The sequence below is a fragment of the Sciurus carolinensis genome, chromosome 11 (genome assembly GCF_902686445.1).
Source record: "Sciurus carolinensis chromosome 11, mSciCar1.2, whole genome shotgun sequence".
Classification (NCBI taxonomy): Eukaryota; Metazoa; Chordata; class Mammalia; order Rodentia; family Sciuridae; genus Sciurus; species Sciurus carolinensis.
Genome location: NC_062223.1, coordinates 116,739,841 through 116,752,057, shown reverse-complemented (window position 1 = coordinate 116,752,057; position 12,217 = coordinate 116,739,841). Strand labels below are relative to the sequence as shown.

Below are 12,217 nucleotides of genomic sequence, written 5' to 3'. Positions count from 1 at the left end.
ATGAAAATGATATAAGGAAAAGTAATTGAACTTGAAGATGCAAAAGAAATTATCCAATATGAGAAAGAGAATTAAAAAGATTGGAAAGAGGGGCTGGGGATATAGCTCAGTTGGTAGAGTGCTTGCCTCACATGCACAAGGTCCTGGGTTCAATCCCCAGCACCACACAAAAAAAAAAAAGAAAAGAAAAGAAAAAGATTGGAAAGAGCTAGGTGCGATGGTGCATGCATGCCTATAATCCCAGCAACTTGGGAGGCTGAGGCAGGAAGTTCACAAGTTCAATGCCAGACTCAGCAACTTAGCAAGATCCTGTCTTAAAATTAAAAAAAAAAAAAAGAAAGAAAGAAAGAAAGAAAAGAAAAGAAAAGGAGCTGCGTGGTGGTGCACGCCTGTAATCCCAGCAGCTTGAGAAGCTGAAGCAGGAGGATCTCTAGTTCAAAGTTAGCCTCAGCAAAAGCAAGGTGCTAAGCAACTCAGTGAGACCCTGTCTCTAAATAAAATACAAAATAGGGCAGGGGATGTAGCTTAGTGATCCAGTGCCCCTAAATTCAATCCCTGGCACCACCCTCCGCAAAAAAAAAAAGGGATGGGGATGTTGCTTAGTGGTTAAGCACCCTTGGGTTCAATCCCTGGCACCAAAAAAAAAAAAAAAAAAAAAGACTGGAAAGAAACAGCAAGAAAAGACTTGTTGAGCTGTAGGACAGTATCCAAGTCTAACACTTATGGACGTGGAGTCCAGTAGGAAAAGACAAAATGGGGCAGAAAAAATATTTGAAAATTATGTTGGAAAATTTAATAATTTTGGCAAGAGATACAACTTTATAGATCAAGAAACTCAGAAAATTCCCAACGGAAAAATATGAAGAGAACCACACCTGAAAGTCAAATAGATAAAAAACTAAAGAAAATGAGAAAATCTTGGGGGGCAAAAAGTGACATAATACAGAAAAAACAACATGAATTGTCACTGACCTCTCATCATAAATAATTAGAAACAATTTATTTTATAACACCTTTAACTGGGTCTTGCTAGGTTGCCTAAGCCAGTCTGGAACTTGTGATTCTCCTGCCTCAGCCTCCCAAGTAGCTGGGATTACAAACCTGCACCACTATGCCCGGCTCACCTATCAAAATTTTGATCATATATAGAACTCAACAATTAACTGCTATAATTTTTTCTTCCTTTTTCTTTTTGATGCTAGAGATTTAACCCAGGGCCTTGTACATACTAAATACATGCTTTACCACTGAGCTAAACCCCCAGCCTCTTAACTGCTATAAATTTTCAATTATAGATTTTCAAATTAGATTAATAAAACAATAGTACCTTTCTTCTATTAAGTCTAACAGAATACTGAGAATGCTAAATCACTGGAGAATTTTACTTGTGTGCTTGTTTTTCAAATAAAAAACAGACTGAAAGAAAAGAAACTACAAACACAAATGAGACTGGCCCCATATGCACATATGTACACATACGCACATCAATTACCTTCTGCCCTTCTCACAAAGCTTCTCAATTTCAGCTTTCAGATCCTGTTCCTTCTGCAAAAACTCCTTCTTTTCTTTCTCTATCTTCTTTTTTGTTTCTTCCCGCTTTATTGTCACATCCTGTATAGCTTTTAATATCTCCTAAATCCCACAAAATTATAGTCACACACAAATAAAGAAGGAAATAAATTAGTTCTTTTGATATGAAGGTTGTGTTCAACAATCACACATTCATATTGATTGTAATGGATTTAAACTGAATTGGAAGATATCAGGTTGATGAGCAGCTCCAAAAGCAAGAATTCAGACTTCAGGGTGAAAGTTACAGGAACACAGAATTCAACTCAACAGGAAAAAAGCATCTAATCACGCCATTCAAAAATGAAACATACTGCCTTGTGAAGCAATAAGTTCTCCATTTTTGGTGTTCAAATAAATGTCGAATGAACACCTCTCAAGAATGCTAAGAAAGGCATTCTTGCTCTAGGTGGGAGTTTGCTGCATCCAACAAATATGGTCTTGTTTTGTTTTGTTACAGTTCTACTTTATTATGTGTGTGAGTTTTCTGTTTCTATGACTTTTTGAGTACTTAACAGCAGCAACTATATTTATGCACATATTTGTAATAAGAAGTTAAACAATACAAAGGTGATGAAGTTAAATTACCCCCAAGTTCATACCACTTCCACCCATAAGGGTAATCAATGTATTAGCTGTTCTGTATTATGACTGCACATTTTGTCCATTCTCACAGAAACACACATATACTTATATATGTACTTTGTCATTTTTTTTTTTTTTTCGTAGCAGTGCTGGGGATCAAACCTGGAACCTTGACCATGCAAAGTACATATTCTACCACAGAGTTATATCCCCCATCCCATTTTTCTTTTATTATGAAGTTACTTTATATTCATTATTTTACATCTTGCTTTTTTTCACTTGGACAAATATACCACATCAATAACTATAGATCTAACTCAAAAATAGCTAGCTGCCTAACAGGACAACACATGGACATATCCAATTTATCCTGATGAACTGCTAAAAGTCCTTTGGGTTGATTCTTTTTTTGTAATTGCACTTCTAATCACACAAATCTTTCCTGATTTTTCTCTGGACTGGTTTTGATTTGTTGTTGTTGTTGTTGTTATTTTAACTTTTACCGTGAATTTGTAGAACTCTTCAGAATGTCATAAACTTTAAATCCTTTATTGGATGTGCTAAAAATATTTTCTCTCCCAGCCTAACAGTCTTTCAGCTGGTCTTTATATCATTTGGTATTTTTAATTATATATAATTAAATTAATTAATATTTTTCTTTATCATGTCTGGATTTTCTGCTTTGCTTAAACTGCAATAAACATTATATGTGTCTACAGTTTCATACAAAAACTTGTGTCTTTAGAATGGACTTCCAATAATGAGACCAGTCAATAATAAGACTGGTCAGTTAAATTTTAATGACAACTCCTAACAACTTTTCCCAAAAGGTCATCACAATTCACACTCTTACCAATCATGTCCCCAAAAGTTTACTTTACTTCATGCTTAACAACTTATTTCATTTTGGCCCATCACTTGGGGGAGTATAGTATCCAATAATATTAATGTGTATTTCCCTAACTTTCATTCTTTATTGTTTTTACTGTCTAATTTCAACTAGAATAAGCATTCAGTGAAAACAAAGACTGTGTTTTATTCATCACTAAATCTCCAAAACCTAGAGCAGGCACTCTAAAAATATTTTCTGAATGAATGAGTACCAGTGAAACTGAGCTTCTTTCCAAATTTTTACAATCATTTTGCTTTTCCTCTTCTGTGAATTGCTATTTATAACTCTAAGTAGGCAAAATATACCCTCCCCCAAGATATCCATGTTTCAATCCCCAGAACCCATTTATATGTTACCTTCCACGGCAAAAGAGACTCTGAAGATGTGACTAAGGTAAGGACCTTAAGACAGGGAGATTATCCTGGACTATCTGGTGGGCCCACTATAATCACTAACTCCTTAAAAGTGGCGAACAATTACCAGTTGTTATCAGAGCAAGATGTGACTAGGGGAGAAAGATCAAAGAGACTGTTGTTGCTTTGAAAATAAGGGGGCCTTAAGTCAAAGAATTACGGCAGCCTTTAAAAAAAGCTAAGGCAAGGAAGATTCCTCCCAGAAACCTCAGAAAGGAACACAGTCCTACTAGTACTTTGATTTTAGCCCAGTGACACTCCTGTAGGCTTTTAAGCTGCTAAATTCATGGTGATTTGTTAACTGAGCAATAGGAAAATAATACAATAACCTTTCCTAATTTTTTCTCTAGATTGACTTTTAACATGAATGTGTAGCGATATTCAGAAAGTAAGACATTAAATCTGGCCAGATGTGCTAAAAATACTTTCACTTAGTCTAACAACCTTTCAGTCAATTTTTATATCATTTGGTATTTTCAATTACATGTAATTAATCTTTTTTTATGACTTCTGGGTTTTTTGCCTTGCTAAAGTGATCTCTTGCAATTTGAGCCTAAATAAATACTCCCCTAAATTTTCTTCTAAACTTTTTTCCAGTTTTTATATATAGATTTTTAATCTACTTATGAATATATTTTTATGAATAATATGAGATAGATAATTATATCAACAAAATATAGCAAGTAAATAATCTTTTCCTCTCTGAACTAAAATCAGAGTAAGAATGTGAACAAGGGTTCTTATTCTTAAACTTTGACAACCATTAAAAAGTAAATATTGCTTTTCTTTTTCTACTTATTAAGAAACAAACTTAAAAGTCTGATCAGAATTGTTGCCTTACTCATTGATTTTTTTTTGAGGTTCTGAGGATTGAACTCATGACCTTGCAAATGCAAGGCAAGTGCTCTACCACTGAGTTATATTCCCAGTTCAAGAATTTCAATATAAGCACACTACCTGGTGATTCTTCATTTCTTCTTCTCTCCTCTGTTGAAGTTGCTTTAATTGCACTTGGAGTTGATTCTCCACCTGCCTCTGCTTGTCCAGGACTTCCTGGTAACGTTCTTTCAATAGGGTTCTCTCTGTCATCATTTTGTCCTATTGGAAAAAACAAGTTTATTTTTCAATTTAAACATAAGAAACACTCTCCAAGTACCTAACCAAGACATTTTTCAGAGTTCTAAAGTTGTGCTATAGCTACTAGCCATATGTGGACAGGTAAATTAAAATTAATTAAAATGATAAAATAGAAAAAAACAGACCCTCAGTTGCCTAGCCACACCTCAAGTACTCAAAATATGACTAGTGGTTACCATACCAAACAACTCAGATATAGAACATTTCCACCACTGCAGAAATTTCTTTTATACAACACTGCTATAAGGTAGGGGTCGGCAATCTGTGGCATTTGGGACAAATCCAGCCACCATGATTTTATAAGTAAGTTTTATTGGAATACAGCCATGCCCATTGGTTTAAAGGTTGCTTTCATACTATAACCAGCAGAGTGGAATGATTTCAATAAATGCCACATAATCCACAGAACCTATCCAGTGCCTTACAGAAAATGCCAACCACTGCTATAGGGGATAAGGGGAAAGAGATATTTTAGAATCATTTAGGAGAGAGAAAAAAATAATATGCCAGAACAAAGACTATATCTCCTACTCAAGGAGTAGGAAACCTTACTGGTCATTAGCACTAATAAGTGAGAGATACACTAAAGAGGTCTGAGTAACCTAGTATTCAGAATGAGCAACTCAGCAAGCTCTCACATAAATTAGGGATTAGAAGTGATGCTTGTGAGGACCATAATATACCTCTACATCCCCCTCAACAGTAAATTAAGGAAAGCAATGGTCACCTTTCAAATGAACACTAAAAACTTAAAAGAGTTAATTTAAAACAAGTTTGGTATAAGGTAGTTCATGTAAAAATTACACCAAGAGAATTAAGCTGAATTTGTTCATTAAAGGATAATTATTTTTCAAGAAAATAAGGTTGCTGGAAGTGAATATTGGAAAACCTGTATTATATTATAATCATAAAATAGGTTCTCAAGATAGTTTAACTTTGGGATAAACCAGTCCTCAGTCCATGTACCAAATGTGACCACTTCAGCCCCAAAAGCTGATTCCCCAGCATCACATCTTTGCAGAGATTATGAATGTAGGGTCTGTGGATAACCCTTAGGGGATCTTTGAACTCTCTGAAATTGGGGTGTTACGTGTGTATATTTCACTTTGATGATAACTCAAAGTTTTCAAAAGATTCTGAAAGAGGACCTTAACCTCTGAAAAGTTAACAAAAGTTTAAGAACCAATAAGTGAAGTCAGAAGATTAGAGAATTCTTTTCTTTTCCAACCACAGTTCCTTTCCTTTACCTCCTTCAACTCCTTCAATCATAACATAACTTTTTTTTTTTTTTTTTTTTTTTTTTTTTTTTTTTGACAGAGGGTACTAGGGATTGAATCCAAGGGTGCTTTACCACTGAGTTATGTCACCAGACATTTTGATACAGGGTATCATTAAGTTGCTTAGGCCCTCACTAAATGCTGAGGCTGGCCTTGAACTTGTGATCCTCCTGCCTCAGCCTCCCAAGCTGCTAAGATTACAGGCATGTTCCATTGTGCCCAGTGCTCCATGATACAGTTTTAGAATAACATGAAATAAGGGAAAAAGCATTAGCATCTTCAACTTGCACCAAATACCCACTTTCTGATCTGGTTGCTGTGAACACTTTTCATTTCTATACTTTTCTTCTTTCAATGAACATCTTACCCTAAAGACCTCTTCTTCCTGATCCTAGGTTGCCTTTCCCAACTTGTTGGGAGATTAAGGCAGGAGGATCATTTGAGCCTGGGAGTTTGAGGTCAGTCTGGGAAACACAGCAAGGCCCCAGAGACTTGTAAATGTAAAGTTCTTTAAGATTTAAAAACCAATTACCAAGGAATAAAATGGGAAAAGATACATGTAAACAATATGTAATTTAAAAAAAACTTGACAGAGTTTGACTGGAAGCTCAATGACGTGACAAGATTAGTTAATGTAACCTTAAGAAATAGTGTCTAGGGCTGTGGAGATAGCTTAGCTGGTAGAGTGCTTGCCTTGCGAGCACAAGGCCCTGAGTTCGATCCCCAGTACCACAAAAAAAAAAAAAAAAAAAAGAAAGAAATAGTGTCTAGAATGAGAGACTAAGAGACCCATTGTAATGTGGACTACTTATGCTATAATCTAAACTATTTCATTTGATTCACAGAATCAGTTGTTAAAAGAAAGACTGATAACATGGAAATGTCTATATGAAAGTAACCAGGATAGAAGGATAAAATACGGGAAAAATATCATAAAAGAAATCTAAAACAAAGAAACAAACAACAACAACAAAACAAAGTAGAAACATTTCACCTGGAAAGATTTAGACTAAGCTGGATAGAGTGGTACATGTCTGTAATCCCAGCACCTGGAGAGGCTAAGGAAGGAGGACTGTAAGTTCAAAGTCAGCCTCAGTAACTTAGTGAGGTCCTAAGTAACTTAGCAAGACCCTGTCTCAAAATAAAAAATAAAAAGGGTTGGTGATGTGGCTCTGTGGTAAAACACCCCTGGATTAAATCCCTAGTACCAAAAAAAAAAAAAAAAGAAAAGAAAAAATTGGATTTGAGGAGGAGGCATTAAAAAAACAAGATAAAAAAGATAAAAAAATGTTTGAAAATATGTACAGCTATTAAGCTTTCTGGAGTGATCAAGGAGATTCTTGCACTTTTTCCAGCTGCAATGATATGCTTCTAGATCTTATGCTTTATGGTTTCATATAAAATGACACTTTAAATACTTACCAGATTCTTTTCAATATCTTGATCTGTGTTCACCTCTGAATCTGCTGTCTTAAAATCAGTCTACAAAGAAAGAAACAATTATATTCAGAATTTTTCAGAGTCTCTGTAAAAGAGGCAGAATTATTCCAGTACTTTTACCTAGAAATCTGCCAAAATAACTAATAAGCAAACTTTTTGCTCTTTCTCCTTATCAGCTTCACAGCAAGAGAAGCAATGTAGTTCTGGCAAATGGACACCAACATACACACTGCATGAATCATTTATCCCACAAAATAACCTGAAAAAGACCCAAAATTGGACTGAGAAAGCCTCAAATCTGAGATGAAAACCTATTGTGCCCATACTTTCTCCTACAATAAAGCACACCAGTCACTATAAGGCAGGATACACTGTACTTCTTAAGATGTAGGTCTGAGAATAAACAAGGATTCCTCCTGTAAGGACAAAGATGGGAAATATGAATGCTAATGACCTACACTCATCAATCACTCAGTGAAAGAGATTATGTGTGGATCATAAAGCTCCTACTTGCCATGAAATTAAATACTGGCTACTGGCTTTCTTATTTATGGAACATCAGAATGAAGTCATTGCATGACATTGTATGAAAACAGTATGATGATTGGTAGCAAAAACAAAAAAACAAAAAAAAACAAAAACAAAAACAAAAAGCAAGACAGCATAGCTCTTCACCAAATATGAAATATCTCCTACCCTCACAAAAACCCCCCAAATTCCATTTTAGTAGTAGAAACTTGATACTTGACCTGTACAGCAATGTTCTGAGAAAGCTTCAGGGAAGAGCTATCCTGATCATCATCCTGATCCACTCTGACTCCTTCAACCCCATTTGCTGGAGGCACTACAGGTCGGAAATCCAAGCCTGTGTCCCTGCTACCTTCCTTTGGAATGGAGGCTTGTGGGGATTTCTCTTCAGAGCAATTCCCGGAGGCAAGCTGCTTTGTATGGCACCCTGCCTTAAGAGACCGAGTGACTGGATGGAGGCTCTCCTGGAGGCTTGTGTCCCCCTCCTCTCCTGCTGTGCTGGCCAAGTCCTTCAAATCAGACTGAGACCCACTGCCAGAAAGACACAGGGCTGTGGCTATCAAGTTTTCTCCTAAAACCTCCTGGTGCGCTGCTGAAGTGTCACCCGCTGATGAACCAGGATTCTGCTCTGGGTGTTCCAAATGGACATTTCTGTTATTCTCCTTGGTTATCGTTTGGCTACTTACACTCGATGGAGGTGAGTTCTTCTGCTTCTGCGCTGGGTCTTTGGGGCTATCAAAAACACAAGATAAAAAGATTCTGGGTGTGGGTGTTGCTCAGCGGTAAAGTACTGGCCTAGCAGGCATGAGGCCCTGGGTTTTATCTCCAGCATTACCAAAAAACAAAACAAAACAAAAAATGTTTTTCTCTCACCCAATCCAATCTTAAAAAGGATTACATACCTAATAACTTCCAATTAACAGAATGAAAAAGAATTTACATTCTATCCAATAACTTGTATTCCATATGCAGGTAATCTAGTTTGACAGGTAAGAACCTGGGTTCTGAAGACAGTCTACCGTTTACAGTCAATGCTCAAACATAAATGACCTTGAAGATATAAAAAAATGTTTTCAGGTCCAATGTGAATAACTTTTGGGGATATACATAAAATAGCCTAACAATTATTGGAATATTTAGTTACATATATTTAGTTATTCATAATATTTTCATAAATAAAATATTAACAGAAATACTGTTTGTAAAATATCACTCTGTATCTCATCAATATGTGCAATTACTACGTGTGAATTCAAAGTAAAAATACAAGTTTGTATTTCACAAAAAATAATTTTCCTTCAAACTCATTATAAATATCTTTGGCCAGAACTACTACTTCAGATCATCAGTTTTTCAAAGCATAGCATCCCCTCAAGTTGTTTAAGGAACAATCCTTAAATAAAATTGTTTAAGGATTCAATTTTGAATCCAAAATTGAAGTTGCTGATAGAAATCTTATTCTGAACCACAAGTGTGTGTGTGTGTGTGAGTGTGTGTGTGTGTGTGTGTGTGTGTGTGTGTGTATTTAATATTGGGAGTTATTTTGTCATTTGTCACAGATACTTCTTTCCCCCAATGCTGGGGATAGAACCCAGGGTCTCATATGTGCTAAACATACACTGTCCACTGAGATACACTTCCAGTCTATATACTGCTTTTTTTTTTTTTTTAAATAATTTTTAGATGTTGATAGACCTTTATTTTATTCATTTTTATGTGGTCCTGAGGATCGAAACCAGTGCCTCACACATGCTAGGCAAGTGCTCTACCACTGAGCCACAACCCCAGCCCTCTGTACTGCTTTAAAGGAGATCTTTAAAACATATTTACAGTGACATCCAACATTCACAGCTGTCTTTCACCCAGGAATTAAATCCATGTTAAATGTTTTTGCCTCCCCCATTTCTTAATTGATCCTGTCAACTGACCCCTTAAGCATCCCAAACTAGCAATGATTGAGGCTTCAAGTCAATGTGTCTGTCTTTCCTCAATACTACTTGTTCAAAATAAAACAACTGAGAGAGTATCTGTGACATGGAAATCTTTATCAACACCTTAAGCTGATTTCTTCTTGCTAGGAGTTAACCGTGAGCAGAGAGAAAAGAAGGTATATACAGTGCCGGGATTTGAAGCCTAACTCTAATATTTACTAGATGTTTGACTCTAGGCAAGTTATTTCATTTATAAAATAGAAATAATTTTACACAACTAATAGGATTATTGTAAGGATTACATGAGATAATGTATATAAAGTACTTAGTAGAGTGGTCAGCACATAGTAAACACTCAATAATCCTTAGCTGCTATTGTTATTACTAGTAGTATGTGGTTGGTTTTATTTATACAATGCATAAAAGCTAAAGATTCAAGTTTATGATTAGGCTGATGTAACATTTTCCCCCATCACCCATTCACTAACAAGCATCTCTCTCTTTTTTTTTTTTTTTTTTTTTTTTGATACTGGGATTGAACACAAGAGCACTTTACCACTGAGTTACATTCCCAGGCTTTTTAAATTTTTTAAAATTTTGAGACAGGGTCTTGCTAAGTTTCTCAGGGACTAAGTTGCTGAGGCTGGTCTCAAACTTGAGATCCTCTTCCCTCAGTCTCCTGAGTCACTGAGATTATAAGCAGGCATCACCGTGCCTTGCTTATTTTTTAATTCATTAAGTTGCTAAAGCTGGCCTGGAATTTGCAATCCTACCTCAGCATCTCAGGTCACTGGGACTACAGGTGTGTACCACTGCAACTAGCAACACATCTCTTCTTTTAAACAAATGGTTAAGTCCTCTGGAGTCAGACAAGCCTGGTTTAAACCTTGACTCCAACATGGCTTGGAAACATTGGGCAAGTTATTAAACTCTCTGTGTCTCAGTTTCTTCTACTGTAAGTGGAAGCAATATTAGCACCTACCACCTAGGACTAATGAGGACTAAATGTCTAATATATATAAAGTTGTTAGGACAATATTATCTTTTATGTTAAGTCCCAGGTACTTCAGTCAATTTAATTCAGTATGGCACATAACCAAGTATTAGCTACTGTAAGATGCAAGACTGGGTAATTGCAATTCCTACCCTTGAGAGTATGGATGGGAGGCAAAATACCCACATGAAGTACTAGGCAATATTAACCAAGATATCTAGATAGATACACATATATATCTGCATTTATGTATTTATGTATACAAATGTATATCTGCATTCATAAATGTATATCTATGAATGTATCTCTGTATCTGTATCTATCTACATAACAAAGTATCTTACAAATACAAGTATGACAATATAAACATAAGATTAAATGAACATATATAATCTACACAGAGCAGAGGGGAAATATTTACATTTTTTTACAAATTGACCCCTATATTCTAACCTACTTATTCAACAAACATTTAGCATGCCTGCTGAGTGTCTGACACTTTGTTGGATATCAAAAATACAGACAGATCAGGCAGTCCCTATCTTTAGAAAGCTTTATCTACTGCAGTGTCATTAGAGCTCAAGAGGAAAGAGCTACAGAAGTGAATCTCAAAATGAAACTTCCCTATCAAGAATGTAGACATTACCTTAGACCATCTGGGAGACTTTCTTCTGATTTGGAAGCACATAAACTAGAAGAGGATTCCGGAGGATTGGAGGAATTGGCCACAACACCAGCCACCTCAGATGCTGCCATTGCGCTCTGCACATTCAGAAACAAATTACAGACACACGTTTCAAAAGTTTAAAATGAATGTAACTTTCCCCCTCAGAATACCCACTCAAGTAGCTGCTCCAAGAAAGAAACAAAAGGAAAATCTTGGGCTCCAGGAGAAAATATTTAACAGTATTCTGCAGTAGGGTATTAAAAGACACTGCATGCAATAGGCCCCAGTGGACATCAATTGTCAGGAGTCACTATATTTACATAAATATCTAGGAGTCTATACAAAGTTCTTATTCATTTTTAAGAAATACAGTCATTTAAAATAGATCATAATCTGTAAGAATCTTGCAAATGGTCCACACACCTATCTTGTCTAATATCACTTATAAAAGGTGTTTTGGGCCTAGTATCAACAATATCTTATATTTTTAAATCACTTTATGGCTGTACCAATTAAAGCAGTCTCCATTAACTTAAATGAAGTTTTTTGGAAGTGTCTGCCAGAACAAGCAATAAATATTGCCAACTCCAATGATTCTTTTATTCCCTCAAAGTGTTCCCTCTGCACAGATGGGAAAAGTCTGATACCCACAGCCTGAGCAAAGTACAGACTCTTGAGTTACCACAGTGGCGCAAAATAGAACTTGGTTAGCATGAAAATGAGAAGCTGAAAAACATGGTAACACAAGCAAGGGAACCCATGAAGATGTCTTTCTTCTCCCCAT

The 12,217-nt window shown here is 35.9% G+C and overlaps 1 protein-coding gene across 4 annotated transcripts in view; it reads right to left on the bottom strand.

Moving 5' to 3' along the window:
• The window catches only part of Rnf214 (ring finger protein 214), a 29,913-nt gene that overhangs the window by 16,301 nt on the left and 1,395 nt on the right, over positions 1-12,217 (bottom strand). For 3 of the 4 annotated variants that reach the window (XR_007103848.1, XM_047516051.1, XM_047516049.1), the window contains exons 2-6: positions 11,413-11,528; positions 8,063-8,573; positions 7,296-7,355; positions 4,417-4,557; positions 1,493-1,632 (exon numbers count right to left, since the gene is read on the bottom strand). Coding sequence is in view for 3 of the 4 variants with exons in the window: in XM_047516051.1 (XP_047372007.1) it covers positions 1,493-1,632; positions 4,417-4,557; positions 7,296-7,355; positions 8,063-8,573; positions 11,413-11,522 (962 nt within the window). In the remaining variant the exon portion in view is untranslated. The remainder of the gene's footprint in view (positions 1-1,492; positions 1,633-4,416; positions 4,558-7,295; positions 7,356-8,062; positions 8,574-11,412; positions 11,529-12,217) is intronic. The other variant, XM_047516052.1, reaches the window with a different exon arrangement.